At 44.0% G+C, this 23,773-nt stretch overlaps 1 protein-coding gene across 1 annotated transcript in view; it reads left to right on the top strand.

Annotated features, from left to right (window-relative positions):
- The window catches only part of MAP3K15 (mitogen-activated protein kinase kinase kinase 15), a 123,095-nt gene that overhangs the window by 83,817 nt on the left and 15,505 nt on the right, over nt 1-23,773 (top strand). Inside the window, exons 12-18 of the mRNA XM_042975280.1 lie at nt 1,701-1,750; nt 3,698-3,793; nt 10,066-10,153; nt 12,121-12,254; nt 14,524-14,651; nt 17,259-17,389; nt 17,629-17,734. Of these exons, the coding sequence (XP_042831214.1) occupies nt 1,701-1,750; nt 3,698-3,793; nt 10,066-10,153; nt 12,121-12,254; nt 14,524-14,651; nt 17,259-17,389; nt 17,629-17,734 (733 nt within the window). The remainder of the gene's footprint in view (nt 1-1,700; nt 1,751-3,697; nt 3,794-10,065; nt 10,154-12,120; nt 12,255-14,523; nt 14,652-17,258; nt 17,390-17,628; nt 17,735-23,773) is intronic.

The following is a 23,773-nucleotide window of genomic DNA, read 5'->3' as shown; positions in this document are numbered from 1 at the left end:
TTTCAGTGACTTTGAATAGAACTCTGAAATATGCTCAGTCTTTCTACATGGTTGGGTCCAGTGTGCTGGCTTTCATATTAGCATATGCTTTCATCTTTCACAGCCCTCACTGGTTCCCGTCTTCTATAGAGTAGAAGCTGAGGTCCTGATGATGGTCTCCTAGGCCCTGCATGATCTTCCTCGTGAGCTCTCCAGCCTTCTCACCCACTCCCCTCAGTCACTCGCTCCAGGCATGCTCCCCTCTTGGCTGGTCCCCAAACATGCCAGTACACTGCTGCCTCAGGACCTTTGCACTTGCTGTGCCCACTGCCTGGGACTGTTCTTTCCCCCCCAAATATCCACATGGTTCAGTCCTTCACCTGCTTTAGCCTTCTGCTCAAACGTCATCAGAGATGCCTTCGCGGAACGTCCAGTTTAACATCATGACTCCTGCCCCACCTTGATGTCCTTCCTGGTTCTATTTGGCATTGTGGTGCTTTTCGTCCTCTGCCCTATTAAGTTACTACTTAATTTATTTTTCCTCTCTCCTCACTTGAATGGAAGCTCCATGAGGGCAGGAGTTTTGTTTTCTGTTATGTCCACAGTACTTACCCAGCACATAGTAGGTGCTTAATCAACACCTCTGAATGGATCTTCTCCCATTGAGGGCCATATTTCCCGTTGTTCCTGTTGTCGTTCCTCCAGGATGGCAGGTAACTTGTCACCCCACTGTTCATGGCTATTCTCCTAAGCCATATGCTCAGTCATTGGGCTCTGACACTTCTCTTGGGGGCTGAGCTGGTCACTTATGACATTGTTCAGGCCAACCAAATGTATTTTCTTATTTTAAATGATTGTCCATTGTTGTGATGTATCGGTATTGTAGCCTATGGCTCTTCTGAAAAGGATTTCAGATATTTCTCTTGAGGCTTAGCTTTGTGCAAAGTTTATGACGTGCGTGGAATGGCAGTGGAGGGAGGGAACAGTTATTTTAAAAAATCTGTCACGTACAGACTGAAATCCAAGTTAGTCTTTGTGTTAGTTATGATAATAAGGTATCTGCTGAAACACATAGCCCCCAAATATCAGTGTCTTAACATGATAAAGGATTGTCTGTGCTTTGTGTCACATCCAGGTTGGCAGAGTCTCCGTGCCCTGTAGCGGAATAGAGGATGGCTGGGGAGGTTTTTAATGAGTCCAGCCCACAGGTGGAGCACATCATTCCTCCTTAGACCCCCGTTGGTCAGAACCTCATCCTGTGGCCCCACCTAGCTGCAGGGGTGGCTGGGAAGTGCATTCCAGCTGTGTGCCCAGGGACAGAAAGAAAGCTTGGAGAACACTGACTGGAGTCTGCCACAGTCTTGCTTCTGCAAACATTTTCACAGGTCACTCAACTTAGGTGGGCTGTTCCCAAACTCATTTTCAAGTTTTCCTGGTATGTCGACAGAAGATGAAAGTCCATTCAGTGTGTGTTTACTCTGTGCTTATACTCTTTCAAATTTAGATCATTTGCTCTAAACTGGATTAAAGATACAAATGAATTTTTAGGATACCTTAGAAAGTGTTTCAGGTCTTCCAAGTTATATAAAATATATTGCTCTAACTTATAAATCTCTATTGAAAGTAAAATAGCAGAAGTGACCTGAGAATGAAACCCCCCAAAATTTTTTTGCGTGGAAAAAAAATCAAGCTCTACTGACTTTTGTCTTTAAAACCTACAGAAACAAATTCATGAATGGAACTTTACAGCTTCTTCCATTAGGGGAATAAGGTAAGAACGAACATAAGGAAAAATGGAATTATTGTTTTAACACAGGTGATAATGACAGTGTTTTATTACTTTAACGTTTCCACTTATTTATAATATGTGATATTTTCATTTTTAACAATCCGAAATAGACTATGAGCTCTTTTGTAACCCTTGCTCATGTGCTGCTAGTCAGGGCTTCTTGGCTTGTTGTAACACAGTAGCTTTTTGTGGTATCCATAGACTAAAACTCTCTTGTCTCAAGCTTTTCTTTAAAAATGAAGTTGTATCTCTAGAAAGAGAAAGTGTTTCTTGTTTAAGCCGTTGATGTTCAAGTGCTCAGGAAAACCCAGAAACCTAGAAATCTGTACTTCTACCAAGAAGGAGTTACTTGGTAATGACACTTGGTTGGGGTCTCCTGAGCAGAGTAACGGAGCCAAGGGAATTGTTATTAGCTGGGGGAGAGGTGGTGTAGTCCAAGGAGAGGTACGGTGCTTGCTCTTTGGACCAGGGGTGGTGACCATTTGGTGACCCTTGTGGCTGCACTCTGAGCCTCATTCTCCCAGCACAACCAAGGGTAGGAGCGGCTCTGAAGCAGATGTGAGTTCTAATCCCTCTTTCACTGTTTGACCTTGAAAAGGTCACACTAGGACTCTGTTTCTTCATAGTTTCCATTAAATTAAGGGCTCAGATTATAACTGTATGTCCTTTCTCTGATTGTAAGACCACAGGCCACTGAATGAATCCCCTGTTACCACTAGACATGGTACGATCCTATTCTAGACATATCACTGTTTAAATTAGAATGTTTTTGTCACTTTAAAGGGAGGGGAAATAATTTAAGAACAGGGTAGTGAATTTGAGCAATGCTGCTCCAAAAATAAAATTCAAAAAGTGTTGAACATTTTGAAAATCTTAGTACTCCAGAAACTAAGTGGTATAAGAACATGTACTTAAGAACCTTTTGTTTGTGCCTTCTCATGGATCTAGCTCTTGCTGCCATTCACTCATCAACAAGGATGTGCAAAGGGCCTGGGGTGAGAATCAGAACCTGGAACCAAGGTGACACAAAGAACATGTGTTGCACATTCCCATTGCTACCCAACTAACCGTGGTAGTTCCTTTACAAATTGGTTTTCAAAATTTATGTATAACCTAGTTTTAATTTTTTTTAATCTCCCTGTACTATTGCTGTTTCAACTCATTATTTGTCACATAATCCCTGAACACAGGAAGAATGGCTAAAGAAGCTGTGGATCTCAGGAAGAGGTAACTTAGGGCAAGATACAGTGGCATCGTTTGAAGAGAATTTGGGCTTTTCCATAGTGCCACCTGGCTAAATGAGGGCCATTGTGTAGGCTTTGGCCCAGTGTAGGTATAGAACTTTCTAGCAGTTAAGTCCATCAGCAGATGGAGTGTGGGGATTTTCTGTCACTGGGTATGTCCAGGAAACCTGAACATCGACTAAGGCAGGCACTGTAGAGTCAGATCCCAACCTTAGATGGAAATGGACCAGATAACATTTAACGCCTTTCTTGAGCTAAGATGCCATGTTTATTTCTGTCTCCCTTGTGTGGCCACAAATACTCTGTCCTGATACTTTTCAAGTCTAGTAATTCCTTTGGTACCATAATACGTTATCTCACAAATAAGCTTCCTGTCTTTTGTGTGAAATTCTAAACTTTTGAGGACAGAGATCCTATTTCTTTCCCTTTCTTGCTGCTCTGTGCTTTAGCACTGCATATATGGTAAGTTCTCGAGAATACAAACATAGGCAAGACCAGTGTCCCTGCTAGCAAAATTTTCATAGAGAAACAGAAGTCAAATTTGGGGGGTATCTGTTAAAACATTAATGAATCTTTCAAATTTGCAAAATGGAAGAAAATCTATTACTAGATTTTTCTGAAAAATTTACAAGGGTTATCATAACTTACATATGGTAAGCATTCTTATGTTTTTCCAATTTTACAGCATATCAAAGTTTGATGAACGGTGTTGTTTTCTTTATGTCCATGATAATTCTGATGACTTTCAAATCTACTTCTCCACTGAAGACCAGTGTAGTAGGTGAGTTACAGCTGATTGAGGTGTTTGCAAACTAATTATGGCAATTCACTTTTTTTTTTTTAAGGGAGAGAAAGTGTGAGCAGGGGAGGGGCAGAGAGAGAGGCAGAGAAAACCTTAAACAGGCTGCACGCCCAGCAGGGAGCCCAATGTGGGGCTCGATCTCACAACTCTGAGATCAGGACCTGAGCCAAAATCAAGAGTTGTATGCTTAACTGACTGAGCTACCCAGGTGCCCCATGTGGCAAATCAGTTTTAAGGGTCTTTGTTGTGAAAAATATTTGCCCTTTCTGAAATTTTAACTTTAAAAAAGTTACTTTTACAGCTTCATTGAGGGAAGAATCACATACCATGCAGTGTACCCATTGAAAGTGTACAATTCAGTCTTTTTTAATAAATTCCCAGTTTTGCCACCATCACCACGTTCTAATTTTAGAATATTTTCATGACCCCCAAAAGAAACCTGGTGTCCGTTAACACTTACTCCCCATTTTCCCTCACCCTAACCCCCCTAACCCCCCTAACCCCAGCCTTGTGCAAAAACTAATCTACTTTCCGTCTCTGGATTTGCCTTTTCTTGACATTTCATATAAAAGTAATCATATCATATGTGGTCTTTTGTGTCTCACATTTTTTACTTATTATATTCCCATGGTTCATCTATGTTGTAGCTTGTGTGGGTACTTCATTCTTCTTGTGGCTGATCATTGTTCCATTGTATGGATATATTTTATTTAACTATTCATTTGGAAGGCACTTGGGCTATTTCCTCTTGTTGGCTATTATAAATAATGCTACTGTGAACCTTAACGTGCAAGTTTTTCATGGACCTGTGTTTTCATTTCTCTTGGAGCTAACTTACTGGGTCTTAGGTAACTCTCTAACCTTTGAGGAACTGCCAGACTGTTTTCCCACTTGACATTGTCGTCAGCAGTGTACGAAAGTTCTAGTTTCTCCACATCCTTGCTACACTTGTTATTGTCTGTCCTGTTGATTACAGCCATCCTAGTGGGCAGTAGGTAGAATCTGATTGTGGTTTTGATTTGCATTTCCCTAATGACTGATGATAGTGAGCGTCTTTTCATGAGCTTACCGGCCATTTATATATCTTCTTTGGAGAACGATCTGCTCAAATCCTTCACCCAATTAAAAGAATGTTTTAAACTTTTTATTTTGGGAAAACATTCAGAGCTATAAGAATGTTTCAGAAGGGGCACCTGGCTGGCTTAGTTGGTAGAGTATGTGACTCTTAATGTCAGGGTTGTGAGTTCAAGCCCTACATTGGGTGCGGAGCCTACTTTAAAATTAAAAAAAAATTTTTTTAATGTTTATTTGTTTTTGAGAGAGACAGAGACAGAATGCGAGTGGGTTGGGGTGGAGAGAGAGGGAGGCACAGAATCTGAAGCAGGCTAAATTTTTTTAAAATAAATTTTAAAAAAGAAAGTTTCTAATCTGGCCATTTGTAGCAACGTGGATGGAACTGGAGAGTATTATGCTAAGTGAAATAAGTCAGTCAGAGAGAAAGACAGATACCATATGTTTTCACTCATACGTGAATCCTGAGAAACTTAACAGAAGACCGGGGGGAGGGGGAGGGGGAAAAAAGTTACAGAGAGGGAAGGAGGCAAACTATAAGAGACTCTTAAATACTGAGAACAAACTGAGGGTTGATGGGGGGTGGGGGAGAGGGGAAACTGGGTGGTGGGCATTGAGGAGGGCACCTGTTGGGATGAGCACTGGGTGTTGTATGGAAACTAATTTGATAATAAAATTTCTATATATCTATATATAGAGAGATGGATCTATACATATATATGTGTGTGTATATATATACATATGTATATATACATATATATGTGTATATATATGTATAGATCTCTCTCTACATATACACGTATATATATGTATATACATATAAAAGAAAATTTCAGAGAAACAGTACAAAGAATTTCCATATGTTTCATCCAGAATTCTCCAGTGTTACTCCTTTACCACATTTGTTTTACATTCCTCTCCATATGCATATGATTTTTTTTGTTCTGAACTGCTGAGGAATAACTTGCAGACATAATGCTTCATCCCTCTCTCTACTTGAGTGCATATTTCCTAAAAACAACATTCACTTGTATAATCACAGCACAGCTATCTAATCAGGAAATTAAGATTGATATGGTTCTGTAATCTACAGACCTTATCCCCATTTTACTTACTGTCCAACTAATGTCTTTCACAGCAAAACACAAGATTTTTTTCTCAGCTCCGCGCTCCAATCCACGATCATGTGACATTTAATGGTCATATCTGTGTAGCCCCTGTTTATCTTCATCATTGCTTCCTTGTTTTTCTTGACTTAATGCTTCCAAAGGGTACAGGCCATTGATCGTGTGTAGCCCTTCAGTTGGGGGTTGTTGTTTCTCACGATTACATTAGCATCATGCATTTTGGGGAGGAACCTCACAGAAGTGATGTCCTGTCCTTCTCATGCACGACATCAGGATCTGTACAGCATCTTTGTCTCATTACTGGTGATAATAACTTGGCTTACCTGGTGAAAAGTGGTGTTTGCCAGGCTTCTCCCAACTGCCCATTTTTAATGGCATTATTTGTATTTTTGTTAATGGTTTTAAGGATTCTTTACGTGTTCTGGATACAAGTCCTTTACCAGATACGTGATTTGCAAATAACTTCCCCGACCCCATTCTACGGGTGGTTTTTTCACTGTTGATGATGTTCTCTGCAGCACGGTTTTTAATTTTGATGCAGTTCAATTTATTTTTTGTCCTGTGATTTGTGTTTTTGGTGTCCTGTAAGATTTTGCCTAACCCAAGGTTTTTTATGGTGCTTCTTTTCTTCTAAGAGTTTTAGCTCTTACATTTAGGTCTCTGGTCGAGTTTGAGCTCATTCTTGTACATGGTGTAAAGTAGGGTGTCCGGCTTCATTCTTTTGCTTGTGGATATGTGCTTGATCCAGCACATTTGTTGAAAAGACTATTCTTTCACCCACTTCACGGTCTTGGCAGGCTCAGAAAATCACTTGACCAGGGTCACCTGGGTGGCTCGGTCAGTTAAGCGTCAGACTCTTGATTTCAGCTCAGGTCATGAGCTTCCGATTCATGAGTTCCAGCCCCACATCGGGCTCTGTGCTCACAGCACGGAGCCTGCTTGGGATTCTCCTCCTTTCTCCGTCTCTCCCCTGCTTGTGTGTGTGCTTGCTTGCTCACGCTCTCTCAAAATAAATAAAAGTTTTAAAAAAAGAAAATCAATTGACCATAACCAGAAAAGTTTAGTTCTGGACTTACACTTCTATTCCATTGATCCGTATATCTGTTCTTAGGCCAGTACCACATTTTCCTTCTTGCTGTAGGTTTGCAGTAAGTTAGGAAATCAGGAAATGTGAGTCCTCCCAGCTTTGTTCTTGTTTTTGATAATTACTTTGGGTATTGTGGGTGCTTGCATTTCATGTGAATTTTAGAATCAGTTTGACAATTTCTGCAAAACAGGCAGCTATGATTTTGACAGGCATTGCAATGGCTATGTAGACCAATTTGAGAAGCGTTGCCATTCTAATCGTGTCACGGTAAGCCTTCGATGCCATGAGCATGGCACATCTTTCCATTTGTTTAGGTCTGTAATTTCTTTTGACAGTTGTTTTGTAGTTTCAGTGTACACGTTTTATACTTCTTTAGTTAACCGTATACCTAAGTATTTTAGTTTTTTGATGCTATTGCAAATGGAGTTTTCTTAATTTCTTTTTCAGAGTGTTTCTTGCTAGTATATAGAAATATACTTGCTGAACTCATTTAGTGATCGTAATATTTTTATTTTTAAGATTAAAAAAATTTTTTTAATGCTTATTTATTCTGAGGGAGAGAGAGACAGAGTACGAGCGTGGGAGGGGCAGAGAGAGGGAGACAGAGGATCCGAGGCAGGCTCCAGGCTCTGAGCCGTTGTCAGCACAGAGCCCGATGCGGGGCTCAGACTCACAAACTGCGAGATCATGACCTGAGCCGAAGTCAGACGCTTAAGCAACTGAACCACCCGGGCGCCCCTATGATTTTATTTTTTTTTAAATCTCTATACCCAGGATGGAGTTCAAACAACCCTGAGATCAAGAGTCACATGCTCTACCAAACAGAGCCAGCCAGGCACCCCAGTTCTCATACTTTTTATTGAATTTCTTAAGATTCTCTGTATACAGGATCATGTGTGCTGCAGATTGATAAAGTTCTTCCTTTCCAACCTGGATGCCTTTATTTCTTTTTCTTACCTAATTGCCCGACCAGTGCAATTGTTGAATACAAGTGGCAAGAGCAGATGTCCTGTCTTCTTCCTGAACTCAGGGGGCAAGCATCCAGTTTTTCACCAGTAAGCATGATGCTCCTGGCGGGTTTTTCTTCCTTCCTTCCTTCCTTCCTTCCTTCCTTCCTTCCTTCCTTCCTTCCTTCCTTTTAAATTTATTTATTTATTTTGAGAGAGTGCGCAAGAGAGAGTGAGGGGAGGGGCAGAGAGAAAGAGAGAGAATATCCCAAGCAGACTCTGTGCTGTCAGCACAGAGCCCGATGTGGGGCTTGAACCCGTGAACCATGAGACCATGACCTGAGCCAAAATCAGGAGTCAGACGCTTAACCGACTGAGCCACCCAGGCACTCCATATTTACATAATATTTAAATTAGGTGTAACATACATAGAAGTGAAGTGTGTAAGGTGCACTTAGGTATATCAGCACCCTAGAAGGTGCCTCGTGCCCCTTTCCAGTCATTAACCCCCTTCCAGTGGTAACTATTTTGATTTCTGTCACCAATGGTTAGTTTTGCCTGTTCTTGACCTTCAAATAAATAGAACCATGAAGCGTTTACTCTTCCTCACTTATTTCTTTTCAAATAATATCCATTAGATTTAGCCATGATCTATGTACCATTTCATCCTTTTTATTGTTGTATAGTATTCCTTTGTGTGAATATACAGCAATCTATCTGTTCTAGTGGTGAACGTTTAGATTGTTTCTAGTTTGGTGCTATTATGAATAAAATGACCGTGACCTTTCTTGTACGTGTCTTTTGGTGAACATATACCCTGATTCCTGTTGAGTACATACCTAGAAGTTGGAGTTACTGGGATGTACGGCAGGTTTATATTCAGCTTTGGTTGACGCTTTCCAAAGTGGGTGCATCACTTCACACTTCCAGCAGCAGTGCACGAGCATTCCACGTGCTCCATACATGGACAAGAAATGGTCATGTCTTTTATATTCTAGTTATTCTGGTGAATTCGTATCCTATGTCTCCTAAGAAGTCTGACTCTTGGTTTTCCCAGCTTTCAGAGATTAGAAGAAGCAAAGGTGGGATGGGTTGCAGAAAATAACATTTTAACGTTTTGTGGAAATTGTCTGGAAGTATACAATACCCTTCCCTATGATCGTGTGAGAAAACCATAAAAATTTTGCAAGTCAAATCTCTTGTACGTAAATAAACAACTGCACAAATGTCGGAAGTGGCTGATGTGGCCCAGCAGCATCCGTGAGAAAGACCTGGGGGTAATAGTTGATGTTAAGCTTCATCTGTGTCAAGAGAATGATGAGTCCATCTTACACATTTCCTCCTCACCCCTCTCCTTAAGACCTTACTGTTTACAAAGAACTAGAGCGTCGACAACTTGAGAGGTGATGATCCCACTATCCTTAGCGCTGATAGGTCACATCTGGAACACTGGTCTTAGGGCCAGACGAGGAGAGTAATGCAGGGACACCTTTGAAGAATTACCTGCTACTGGAGTGACTGCAAAACAAATCCTGGAGGAAACATTGAGGGAACAAGGAGGAAAGATTTACAGGGATTTAGTAAATTTACGTACTTTTCTAATGGACTGTTACATAGAAAAGGGATTAATTCTAAGCAGTCTGTGGATGAGACCCACCTAAAAGGAGTCTTAGCTCAATGAGAAGCTTAGCTTCTCATCAAGTTGTCCACGGAATAAGCAAACTTGTGAGGTAATGAGTTCTCTGTCACTGGAGATGTTCAGTTGGGCATCAGTTGGGCATCAGTTGGGCAACCAGTTGGTGGGGCTCCTGTATAGAGAGGACTCAAGTATCACGTTGAGTATTTGAACTAGATTAGAAAACCATTAAAGTACTATGTCAAATCAAGGAGTAGATTGATTATTCCATGAAATTGTACAAACTTGCTTTATGTAACCACAGTTTAATGTAATAAGGCTAAGTTAAAGCTATGGAGCATGAGTGATGATAATTAGCATCTTTGTGACATTTGCTGTTCTAGGTTTTGCGCTTTGGTCAAAGAGATGATAAGCAACACAATGGGTAGTACAGTGGAGCTGGAGGGGGAAACCGATGGGGACACCTTAGAGGTGAGTCATAGAAGACCTAGAACATGGAAAAAAATATTTATTGTGTCTTTGATGCTGAAAGAAAACATCCCATTTTTTGTGAGAATCCTTCCTATTTAAAAATACTCTCGAATGAATGAGCTAGCTATCACTATCTGTGACTTTCAGAGATTAAGTTGAATATGTCTGTAGAAGAACCTCATTACTTCGGGATCTTCTCAGCCGGAATATTTAAGAAAAATTTGGCATGGACTAAAGTAAAATTTTATTTTGTGTACAACATATGGATAGGGTTTTCTCTGCTGATTAATAATGTTTGTGAGACTACAAGAGAAATAGTTGGTCAGCTCATTGTACCCATTCATCTACGGGTGGGCATGGGGTTGTGTCCATATCTTGGCTACTGTAAATACTGCAGTAAACATAGGTGTGCATGTATCTCTTTGAATTGGTGTCATTTTCTTTGGGTAAATACCCAGCATTGGAATTGCTGGATCATGTGGTAGTTATATTTTTAACTTTTTTTTTTTAGTTTATTTATTTTGAGAGAGAGCAAGAGAACGCACAAGCAGAGGAGGGGCAGAGAGAAGGAGAGACAGAATGCCAAGGAGTCTGCACGCCATCAGTGCAGAGCCCGATGCGGGCCTCAGGTTCACGAACCACGAGATCATGACCTGAGCCAAGATCAAGAGTCAGATGCTTAATCAAGTGAGCCACCCAGGCACCCCTGTTTTTTGAGGAGCCTCCATACTGTTTTCCACAGTATCTGCACCAGTTTGCCTTCCCAACAGTGTACAAGGGTTCCTTTTTTTCCACATCCTCGCCAACACTTATTTCTTATCTTTTTGATAATTGCCAGTCTGACAGGTGTGAGAACCCTGAGCTCTTTTGGGCAACACAGCTCTCCTCCACGGTTACTACAGTGTTAGACGTGTGTTTAAATATTGCACAATTACTCAGGTTGGCCACTAATTGAGGTCCTCCCATTGATGACAATTTAATGCTATTTTACTATCAAGTTAGTTTGAAATTCATTCTTTGAGGTTTCTTTCAGAAAATATCAAAAGGATTCATTTTAATCATTGACTCACGTACTTGAATTCTTAGTTTAGAATCAAAGTTTGTTGTGGAAATGAACTAAGAGATGCACTTTGAAGGTAACAGATGTGGGGGCCGAAAACGGTGTGAGAGAAAAGGCTTTTGTGGAGCATGCTGATGTCTGGTTAAATCAGACATGATGGGAACTTGTTAGTGATCCTAACTGTCATGAGCATCTTTCAAAGTGTGTGTGGAAGGAACCCACACACGTTCTGTGCGCTTCTGTAAGTATGCACAGCGGATCACAAAAAAAGAACAAGTATGGCTCAGCCTAGAGATATGTTGGTTTTAATCATCGAAAAGAACCAACTAGAATGCAGCTGCACAACACCTTTCGATAATGAGATTGGGGGGACAAAACTGCAGTGGCGGTTATAGGCAGAATGTGTGCGGTGTGTGTGGTGCTAGGTCTGTTCTTCTAAAAGGCGGAAGGCCCTGCTTATGTGCTTTGTATTAAGACAATTTTAATTTTTATCGACCTTCAGTTCTTCTCTGGGCTACAGAAAAGGATCGGTTTCCTGAGAAGGTAATGAGGGATCATGCAGGAGGGCACCTCTTTGGGGCTCTTGGCATGCTTAGAAGCCTTTTTAAATTGCAGCATTAAAGTGGGCAGAATCTCCCAACACTGAGCCCATGAAGTTACCTATGACTCGTAGTTTTGAATTTCTTGGATTCCATTTCATAAAATCATGTTGTTAATATATGAGTAACTGAGTATGACCCTTTTAAAGTCATTACGTATTGAAAATAGCATAACCTAAGGAATGTGACCTGCTCGGGACTCAGATAACATTATTTATAAATAAAAACTTGCAGGACAATGTTGAGGTTTTTATGGGGCTCCACCACAAGTTGTGTGTTTTTTGATCCTGTTGCTTTGCCTTCTTCAGTATGAGTATGACCACAATGCCAACGGCGATAGGGTCGTGCTGGGGAAAGGCACGTACGGGATCGTGTATGCCGGAAGAGACCTGAGCAACCAAGTGCGAATAGCCATCAAGGAAATCCCAGAGAGAGACAGCAGGCAAGTCGGGGAGGGCCATCCTTGTTGTCAGTTGCCACCTTCACACCCAAACCCTGTGCCCATCAGTGCTGGTGCGGGGGACTGAAGAACGAAGTCATTATGTCATCAAAAAATTGAACATTCTCTTGCGGTAATGGTGATTTGTTGTTGTTCTTTGCGTATCATAAATGGCTGGAGAAGACGGAATAACTTTACTTGAAGGCATGTGGAATGCCAAGAGTCCTATCGTAAAAGAAAACTTTTTTATTTCCACTCATCAACTAGGTCTGAAATTTTACATTTTTACATAGCTAGACATTGCCAAATTTTTTTAAATGTGGCTCTGCTTTAATTCACTTGTCATAATTGTAACTGGCTATCATTTTTTTTTAAAGCTTATTTCTGAGACAGAGAGAGACAGAGCATGAGCGGGGGAGGGGCAGAGACAGAGGGAGACACAGAATCTGAAGCAGGCTCCAGGCTCTGAGCTGTCAGCACAGAGCCCGACGCGGGGCTCGAACTCACAGACCGTGAGATCATGACCTGACCTGAAGTCAGTTGCTCAACTGCCTGAGCCACCCAGGCGCCCTGTAAGTGGCTATTATTTATTCAAATGTATCATTACAGAAAATTAAGCGTGGCAAAAAGAAAATTAGCTTTTTGCAGTACAGGCTCTTTTTAATACCCTGCCCTTGAATCTCACCCTCAAAGATTTTGGGTATTTTTTTTTAAACCACCACAACTACTAACTTATTTCTTCAACATTGTTTTGAGTCTAATTAAATATTTATGCCTTTTTAAATTCACACCTCACCCCCCCCCCACCAATTCTAAACAAGAACGTGGCATCATTGACTGTCGAGTGTTTTTGTAGAGAAGCTTCATACACAACAATGGCCACTATGTAAGTGTGGTCACATGACATCTGCGTGTTGCTTTCAGTGCTGGACACTGAGGGACACGTGCAAATATCCTTCCGTCCTGGTGGTCACTGAATCATTAGTTATAAGTGCTTTCTAGCAGCCATAAGACCTTTCATCGTCCCTTTGTTCATTTATTCACACATTCATTCATCTGTCCTTTCATTCGTAATGGGATTGCGTGTTCTCCTGTTTGAGTTAAAAGGCCGGTCCTGAAATGAACTCCTCTAGCTGCTTCTAAGGCCGAGGAAGATTAAATGACTTTTCCCAGCATGTGAGGAGTCAAGACTAGGATCTACACTCTGGAATTCCTTGTCCAGTACTGTCTCTTAGGGTCATGCTGGATAAGGTACCGCAGTTGTATCGCGGGGAAATTGCTGGCATGTACCACCTCCTTTGGTCGCAGCACTTAAGCTTTTCATTGCCAAGAGCTTTTCCTGGGATTTTAGAGCTAGAAAGGATCTTAGACACTGTTTTTGTCCCATTCCCTAAATTTAGAGCTGAACTTAGGCTGTCAACCCTTGCCTGGGGGTAAGAGCAACAAGTGCCATCATAGAGGGGCACGCAGAATGTTTGTAGGACAGGAGAGGAACTAATTACTTTTCCTGGGTGAGTTGTGGTCTTTGAGGGATGAGTAGGAGCTCGTCTGACAGAAAAGAGGAAGCCCAAAGCGTCCTCTGCTGCGGGAAGAACAGAGCTGTTCAAGCACAGAGTGTATTCGGAGAACAGCAGATTACCTGTTGTGACTTGAATGTAGGATGGGGGTGGAGGGCTCTTGAGATGAGGCAAAAATTTTAAAAGATGTAGTTTGACTGGAGTTTGAACTCCTCGTGTGCCATGCTAAGCAATATGGTCTTTATGTGGATTTCATGAAGAGAAGTGATAGGATGAGGTATGCAGTTTAGGAAGAGAAAATACGGTGACCAGAGGTTGAATATACTAAAGAAGCCAGACACTGGGTTAGGAGGTCTATAGTGTAAAGTGAGTGTGTGGAATGAGACTCGAGGGCAGCTGAGGAGAGAACCTTCTGGAACGCTACCACTCTTCATGAGAGACAGAGGAAGAGGACCTGCTCAGAGAGGCAAAGGGTAGTTGGAGAGTGTAGACCTAACCATAGCAGCCATTCATCGAGTACCCACCGTACACCAGGCGCCATCGGATGCCTGAGAGACGTGACACCGCTTTGGCCTTGAGCAGCCCTGTGTGGCTAGTATTCTTACGGGAAGCCGGGGATTCTCACGGGAGCCAAGGGAGAGAACATTTGCAGAAAGAAGGAACGGCCGGGAGCAAGACAGGGACTGGCACAGTGCCGTGTGGGCCCCAGGCCGCAGGGATCTGGCAGGTGATGCTGGCTTTGTTTTTCTTCCTAGGTACTCGCAGCCCCTGCATGAGGAGATAGCTCTGCATAAGTACCTCAAGCACCGCAATATCGTTCAGTACCTGGGCTCTGTCTCCGAAGATGGCTACATTAAGATATTTATGGAGCAGGTGCCTGGGGGTGAGTAGTCACTAGGATTCTGGTCTCGTGCTCTGAAATTCATTGATGAAAATATAATATGAACATCATTACCCATCTTGCCACTTAAAAAGTGGCAGACCTGTCGTTTAGATGTGGCGGAACATTTGTTTCTCAGAGGAGTTGGATACAAACTTTTCGATGTCGCATAGTCTATTGCTGGCTTCATTCAATCATCAAATATTCATTGAGGATCTACTGAGTGCCAGCTGCTGGGCTGAGCGCTGGAGACAGATGAATTAAAGCATAGTCTCCAGCCTTGAAGCTTTCGGTCTGGGAGTTTAAAGATGGCTTGGAGAAGAGGGGACAGAGGTCTTAAAAATGACACTGCAAAATAACATGTTTACTGTGAAATCAAACACCAGTGCTTTCTCCACAAAATCCCCCGTATGCAGGCAGTATTGTGTGGGGGAAGAGTTCCTCTGATCTGGAGCCCGGAGTGTCTAGTTTGAATTGGTCCCTCCATCTGCAGGCTGTGTGACTTCAGGCAAATTCTTCACCTCTGTGCCCCCCCCCCCTCGGTTTCCTCATTAAATAAATGAACTGTAAGGTCGGAGTAATAGGGGCGCCTGGGTTGCTTAGTTGGTTAAACGTCCAGCTTCAGCTCAGGTCATGATCTTGTGGTTCTTGGGTTCGAACCCCATGTCAGGCTCTGTGCTCAAAGTGTGGAGCCTGCTTGGGATTCTTCTCCTCTCCCTCTCCTCTCTCTCTCTTTCAAAAATAAATAAAAGTTAAAAAAATACCCTGCATTTAAAAAATAAAGTAAAATTGAAGTAATAATAGTTACCATAATGATTGGAGTAGTACTAATTATTGGAACAATAGTGACCCTAGCTCAGTGGGTTGTTGGATGGATTAAATAAGATAGTGTATGTAAAGCTTTTAAAATGGTGCCTGGCAGAGAGCAAGAGCTCATTAAGTGTTCATTTAAAAAAGTAATAATAAAATTGGGGCACCTGGGTGGCTCAGTCAGTTGAGCATCTGACCCTTGATTTCAGCTCAGGTCATGTTCCCAGGGTCATGGGATTGAGCCCCATGTCAGGCTTTGTGCTCTGAGCGTAGAGCCTGCTTGAGATATTCTCTCTCTCTCTCTCTCTCTCTCTCTCTCTCTCTCTCTTTCTCTCTCTTTCTCTCTCTTTCTCTCTCTTTCTCTCTCTTTCTCTCTCTTTCTCTCTCTCTCTCTCTCTCTCTCTCTTTCTCTCTCTCTCTCTCTCTCTCTCTCTCCTTCTCTCTCTCTCTCCTTCTCTCTCTCTCTCTCCTTCCCTCCCTCTCTCTCCTTCCCTCCCTCTTCCCCTCCGCCTCCCCCTTTGCCCCTCTCCCCCATTTGCATGCTGTCTCTTGCTCTCTAAAATAAAAAAATAAACAAAATAAATAATGATAATTATGATCTGAATACAAACACTAAAACTTCAGTTAGAAATCTGTATTCATTCATCTAACCAACAGTTATTAAGAGCCTACCATTCTCTTAAGAGCTTAAATGTGTATCTAGCCAGGAAGTGGGCTAGATTTTGAAGGTTACAATAAAGATAAAATGGTTTGTTCTTCCCTCCGGTTGCTCATAGTCTAGCAGAAAATATATCATTGCTGTTCACATTATTTGATATTCCAAGGGCGAGGTTTAAGGATGGCAGAATTGTAGATAGATGTGCACAAACCCTTTTACATGTGGAGAAACTGAGGCAGGTGGCAAGGTTCCTGTAGCACTGTGGAAGGTGTCAAGCTGAGGCTGGCTGCTGCCTGAGGGCCTGCAATAATAACCTCTGAACCAGATGCTTAGAATTGTTTTCTTTGGGCCCAAAGGTTCAATGTTTAGTATAACTGAGTCAGGGGCTGGGGGGATGGTAAGATAGTCCTGCCCCTGTGACCTGGCCCCGAGGGCTTCTCCCAGTGGAGATGGACAGACCCCGGCTTCTCTGATCCCAGTCCCTGTCTCCCTGAATGGCCCCTCATTCTGGTCCTGTCCACCTGATTTCCCGGCAAGGTATATACAATGTGGCTTTGACCCAGGCTGAACAGCCGAGACATTCGTGCAGGATCTCCAGGGGGGGGCTGGTCCTCTCAAGTCCAGAGTGCTTGTTGCACTCTCCTCCTGACTCCGTGAAGCTTAACAGAGCTCTACCCAAAGGGAGCCCCGCTGAATTTTGGAGGTCACAAGGGGTTCCCGTTCACCCTCCATCTCTGGTCCCTTCTCTGGCTGCGCTGCTTGCACATCTGGAAAACAGGCAACAGAGGGAGGAAAGACGCTGCACTTGGCCGGGATGCAGCCATGTTGGTATGATTGCTTGTGTGAGGTTAGAAGCATCACCTCGCTGGGGCACTGGGGTGGCTCAGACGGTTAAGCGTCCAACTCTTGATTTCCACTCATGTCGTGATCTCACGGTTCGTGCGTTCAAGCCCCACGTCAGCTCTGCACTGACAGCATGGAGCCTGCTTGGGCTTCACTCTCCCCCTCCCCCCGTCCCTCCCCCACTCTGTCTCTCAAAATAAATAAACATTTTAAAAAATACATCACCTCGCTTTATTTCCCTGACTCTTGTGATTGAATCTTCATCAACCTGATGAGTTTTCTGCTGTGTCCATTTCCAGGAAGCCTTTCTGCTCTTTTGCGATCAAAATGGGGGCCAATGAAGGAGCCCACCATCAAGTTTTACACCAAGCAGATCCTGGAAGGCCTTAAGTATCTCCACGAAAACCAGATTGTGCACAGAGACATCAAGGTGCTTGCTCATCTGAGGCAACGAGGTTTCATTTGTGTGTTTCGGACCACATGAGCTGCTGGCTGGCAGTCTGCAAACTGACCAGCTCAGAGAAGGGGAGGAATGGAGCGTGACGGCCCTCAGAGTGCCGAGTCGAGTCTTGCTACATACTTGTGACTGTTTCTTCAGGTACAAATCTTGTTTCATGTTAGCTTGTTTAAATCTGCCTTTCAGCATTTGGTGGTTTTTCTTTTCTGAAGGGTGACAACGTTCTGGTGAATACCTACAGTGGAGTGGTGAAAATCTCTGATTTTGGAACCTCCAAGCGTCTTGCAGGAGTGAATCCATGCACCGAGACTTTTGCTGGTAAGCAGGACAGGGCTTGGTGTGGGTGGCCGTCCCGGAGTTAGGTTTACCGCGCACATCTGCGCGGCAGTTGGCAGTTGCAGTGGACAGCGTCTTGTCCCCAACTTCAGGTGGTGTGAACTTGGTCACAGTGGTGCACTGAGCCAGCTACCTGTGACAGTACTATTGCCACAACTGTCTTGTCTTCACAGGTTGGGTAGGTGTGGTGCTCTGCTGAGGTTTTCTGAGGGTTTCTGACCGCTCAGGAAAGTAGCAGCATCTCTTCTAAGTTAATGTCATGGGTAATTCTGAATCCCGCTAGCCGTCAAGCCACTTGTTGGGGTGTTTTACTGGTCTGTCCTAAAAATAGCCTGTTCTAGTTCACGAGTTCTGGTGCCTTGTGCTTTGATGGGGTTATGTTTCCAAGGGAAGCTAATTGTTCTGGGGAATATGGTCTTGTAAGTGGGTTCGAGGAATTGGATTTTCTTCTTCGTGTGTCAGTGATGGAATCATGTAAGTGTTTAGAGGGACTGGATTCCGAGAGTGGTATAAAATTACCAGCTAGCTTTCCAATTATAAGACCAGAAAGTTGAATGAGGTTCAAAAGCTACCTGTGGCTTTTTGAAATTCCTGCTTAAAAGGAATTGATCCCTGGAAAGAAATACTGATTTTGAATAAGGAAAGGTTTATGGTCCCCTAAGGTATAATAAAAGGGTCACAAAGGTCTTGCTTGATGGAATTAAGAAACAGTGCTTAGATTATTATGGCTCTGAATAAAGCTATAAAAGAAGCATGACCGTTCTCTGTCCTGGAGCACTAAGCTGTAGTGTGGACAGATTTGGCCTTGGTCTTAATGAATGTCTCGGCTCTGCTCCAACAAGAGGGTTTTCTGTGTTGATCGCTAGACGCCCACAGTGGAGGCACATTCCCTGTCTAAAGAGAACTTTTATGTGTCAGAAATGGCATTGCGCTTGTAACACCAGAGGAGATACACACACCTAAAGATGGGAAAATATTACACCAAGGACTCCACCAGAATCTCACAAAGAAAGAATGTGTTGAACTTTCATTTTTTGTTTCTGATAGAAATATACACGTGTCATCATGTATATGTGAGTATGGATGTATATATGACTGGCACATTTTTTTATTACGCTAATTGAAAATGACTTCTTTCCTCCTCTTTGGAAGTCACCAATTAGCTTGGCAATATGTAGCAAGAGGGTCTCTGATATAACAAGGAGTTATTTCAAAACATAAAACCCCTGACAATTTATCTCGTAATTAGCATCCCCAAGGAGAAAAAAAATTCACAAAGAAAACGCATGTATAATTCATCATTGCATATCACATTTTCCCAAGTAATTGGCTTGAGGAGGCATGAATTTTGCATTGCAAAACAATGCAGGGGTGTTTGGGGGATAATAAAGAAGGGGTCTCATTTTGGGTAGGAAATTCCCCTGCATATCATTACTCTTTGCAACACAGAGTGGTTCTGTAAAGAAGTCTCGGCTGGTTGGTGCAGAGCCCTGCTTGGATGCCTGAGGTTATGGTGGGGCTTTTCCATGCAAATGCCCAGAGGCTGTCGGAGCCTGGAAGGAGAGTGAGAGGTTTAGGCAACTTCTGGCACCGAAGCCTCCCCCTCCCGTGTTCTTCTCAAGGGTTTTCACTATAGGTATAAACCAGCTAGAACAGGAGGAAGGGCTGTTATGACCCAACCGACTGAGCCACCCAGGCGCCCCCACATTTTGGCTATTGTGAATAATTTTGCTACGAACAGTCACAAGCCTTTGTGTAGACATAAGTTTTCATTCATCTTGGGTATATGCCTAGGAGTGGATCTTGGGAAAGGAACTCTGGTCTATGGTTGTGAACATCTTTGGTTCAAATTCTGGCTCAACTGTTTGCTAGCTGTGTAACTTGAGGCATGTTACTTAACGTCTCTGTGCCATAGTTTCTTCAGAAGTAAAATGGAACTGTTAATAGTACCCAGATCGGAGGGTTTTTACGAGGATTAAATGAGTTAATATTGGTGAAGTGCTTTGACCCGGTACCTGACTCACAGCAAGTGCAGGTGAAGTATTTGTTAAATAAATAAATAAAATAAATACTAATTTGCACTTAGAAGATCCCAGGTTATCAGAACTGGCAGGAGTCTTTCAGAGAATCAAGTTTCTGTGGGTAACAAACATGTTGAACCTGTCAGACTCACAGGGTGTAATCATAAAAGTCACCCCCTCTTTGTCTCCCACTGCCCTCTATGCTCTGCCCACGGTGGTAGTCCTTTCCTGAGACTTTGCCAGCCACCCTCAGGCAACTGAGAGAAAGTCTTAATGGAGCTTCGAGAAGCAAACAGTCTGAATTGGGTAATTAAAAGGGGCCACACTGGGGCTCCTGGGTGACTCAGTCGGTTGAGCGTCTGGCTTCGGCTCAGGTCATGATCTTGCAGTCCGTGAGTTCGAGCCCCGTGTCGGGCTCAGTGCTGACAGCTCAGAGCCTAGAGTCTGCTTTGGATTCTGTGTCTCCCTCTCTCTCTGTCCCTCTCCTGCTCGTGCTCACACACTCGCTCGCGCTCTCTCTCAAAAATAAGTAAACGTTAAAAAAAATTTTTTAAGGGGCCACACTGATGTACTCATCAACACTCTGGTCCTCATTCCAGGGATAGCGACCTAACCCTGTCCCTGCAGATCTGGTGGCAGGCGGCACGCAATCTCGAATCTCGTCCTTTCTCACCTGCCCCCCCCACCTCCTTTTCTGCTCCCCAGCTGCAGGAAGGGGAGGAGAGGGGCACAGAAAGTGGTCACTTGACTGGTGCTGTTCTAAGCTGGATTTGTGTGCTCTGGGACTGGCTAATGGTTATTGTCAACGCTTTCCTGCCAGATCCTTTGTTAAGTCCCACGTCGTGGGCAGAGACCTGTCCTTTAGTTGACTGCTTCCTGCCCCCCGCCCCTCTTTTACCCCTCACATTGTACACACTCCTCCGTGTTTTTCTCTTGAGGGATCCAGGCCATAGGAAATGGTCTTTGAGCAGGATTCCTCTAACAGAGACCCTAAAGCGGTATTTCTTTCTTTTCTTTTTAATTTTTTTAATGTTACTTATTTTTGAGAGAGAGAGGGAGGGAGGGAGATATAGTGTGAGCGGGGGAGGGGCAGAGAGAGGGGGAGACACAGAATCTGAAGCAGGCTTCAGGCTCTGAGCTGTCAGCACAGAGCCCGATGTGGGGCTTGAACCCACAAACTGTGAGATCATGACCTGAGCCGGTCGGACACCCAACAGACTGAGCCACCCAGGTGCCCCTAAAGCAGTATTTCTACACTGGGTCCCACATCTGGCATCCAGGGTTCATGCATCTTTCACCCACTGTTAAGAGGGCATGGCCGTATCCTCGGACGCTATGGGCCGCTCCCCTGGGAACCAGTCCTGTGTGCAGCTTACCAGCGGGGGACATGTACATGTGGAGCTCTGCATGGGCCCAACGAGGAGTCCTCATCTTTGGGTTAAAACAAAGTGGTGTCCCCTCCTACCAGGCCCGTCCTTGGCCAGGGCAACCAGGGTGGTACAGGAGGCATCTTGTTTCTCTTTCCGGTACTTCATTAATATGAAACTTGGAAACTTTGGGCTCTAACAGTGTTTTCCAGGGCCTGTGGAAAACGCTTATGCGTGTGCCCTCCTTTGGAGTGTGACAGTTCTGAGTGCTTGTTGAATTGCCTGAGTCGCCATTTTGGGCACAGCCTTTCCTCGGCTCCTGTAATGAGAGGGCAGACCTCCCGGCACAGCAGTGTCTAAAGAAGTCACTCACAACATCCCCCACCTCTAGTCTCTCCTCTCTCGATCTTTTTAATCCCTTGATCTGGGTGGCAGGACCCTGGGCTAGAGGCCTGCGAGGTGTGTGACCACTTCTGTCGGACCCCCTTTGAAACGTGCGCCTGTCGTCTGTGTCTCACCCCTTGCCTTGGTGTCTGGCTTTTATCTTGGCGCCTTGATCAAAACTTCTCAATTATTGTCCTATGCCATGCGTTTTTGTCGCTGGTGATTTGAAAATCCTGCTTGGGCAGTTCTCCGGGAGCCCCCACAATTTCATGTCCCCGGTGGTCTGGGTCCATGCCTGTGGGTCTCCTGTCCCCTTGTTCTGAACTCTGTACCCCCGATCACATGACCTGTGTGTGGGCACATCTTGGGGGACGTGCAGTTTTGAAAGGCTAGGATACCCTTAAGAGAGCCAGATTGAAGGCAAGCAAGTTTCCCAGGATTTCCACATTATTCAGATGCCCCCCCTACCCCCGCCGCTGGCATCTTTACTTGATTTCTCGACAGAAGCCGATTTGGTGCAGCCGATACACACCCACAACGTGCACACCGCTTGGGAACAGTCCCTTGACTATTGGAAACAGTTGTGTGGATCCGTCTCCATTGGATGTTGACTGTGAGTGGGTGGTTTTTCTGTAAATCTGGTGGTCAATAAAATGGAGCACCCGGTTCTCTCTTACCGCCCTACGCCTTCCAGCTATACGGGAACACGTCACATTATGGCTTTGGAAATCCTCACGTCAGCTCGACTTTTGTTCAGGCAGCATTTGCTTCACTTGTGCTTGTCCTGGATTCATTGCATACATCAGCAGTGTCATGGTGAACAGTTCCAAATGTGGAGACGGAAGACCTGAGTTCTAGCTTGAGCACATCTGCTGCCTTCTCTGAGGCTCATTTTCCTCATGTATAAAATGGGAATAACTGTTAGACAGCGCCGACCTTACTGGGTTGTGAGAGTCGCAGAGACAGTGCTACGTGGAGATGCTCTGTAAGTCATTGAATACTGATGGGAAGTCAGGCATTGTGGCCATTAGCCTCCAAGATGGCCCCCAGCGGACCCCGCCGCCTGGCCTTCACAGCCTCGTGTAATCCCCTCCCCTTGAATGTGGGCTGGACTTAGTGACTCACTTCTCTCTCTTTTTTTTTTAAGTTTTTAATTTTGGAGAGTGCACAAGCAGAGGGGGGACAGAGAAAGAGAGAGGGGGCGAGAGAAAATCCCAAGCAGGCTCCTTCAGCACGGAGCCCAATCTGGGGCTCAATCCCATGAACCGTGAGATTATGAACTGAGCCGAAATCGAGAGTTGGACACTTACTTAATCAGCCGAGCCACCTGGGCACCCTGATTAGTGAAATCCCTTCTGATGAGCATATGAAGGCAGAGTGGCAGTGTGTGACCTGGAGGCTAGGTCGAAGAGGACAGCGTGGCATCCCTCTTGCTTGCTGTCTGTGGATCCCTGGCTCCGGGGGAAGCCGTGTTTTGAGCAGCCCTTTGGAGGATCCTACTCGGTGAGAAACTGAAGCCTCTTCCCACAGCCTGCCTGAACTTGGAAGTGGGTTTCAGCTCCAGTCTGCGTTTCCCTTGACTGTAGCCCAGCAGATACCTTGCCTACAGCCTAATTAGAGACTCTGGGCCAGATCCACCCAACCCAGGTGTTCGTGGATTCCGACCCTTAGAAACCGCATGACATCCTAATTCCTGTTTTAAGGTGCTAACATCTGGGCTAATTTATTACATAGCAATAAATAACTAATACGGATGTCCTTGCTAAGTCCCTACATTTATAAAGGGTGATGTTTACTATGTTGTTATATAAAGAAAATCTCTAAATTTGGCATCAAGCGGGCTTAGCCTCCAATTATGAAACAGTTGTACTCTGGTGCACAGTTGTTTGACGAGGGTCAGTAAACCATTGCGGTTTGGTATAGTGCTATTTTCTACGTTGCAGAACTTTGTAAAAGTTGATTCTCTTACTCTTTTAAGAATTAACTTTTACTCGTTGTGTTAGTTGGGATCCAGGCAGGAAAACCAAAATCGCCCCAGTTATTTTTACACAGAGAATTTAGTAGAAAAAACGGTTTACTGGGACTGAGTTATCAGAAAGCAGCTTCTGTTTCTAGGGCTTGCGGGGAGCACAAGGAAGGGTGTTACTGGAGTGGAGCAGGCAACTAGTGGTGGGGCAAGATGAAGCTGGATCTGAAACTATGAGGGGACAAAAGAGCTAGAAACTGGAGCCAAGCACTGCTACTGGAAC

The sequence above is a fragment of the Panthera tigris genome, chromosome X, assembly GCF_018350195.1.
Source record: "Panthera tigris isolate Pti1 chromosome X, P.tigris_Pti1_mat1.1, whole genome shotgun sequence".
NCBI lineage: Eukaryota > Metazoa > Chordata > Mammalia > Carnivora > Felidae > Panthera > Panthera tigris.
Note: the sequence above shows the minus strand (reverse complement) of the source record. Positions and strands in the feature narration are given on the sequence as shown.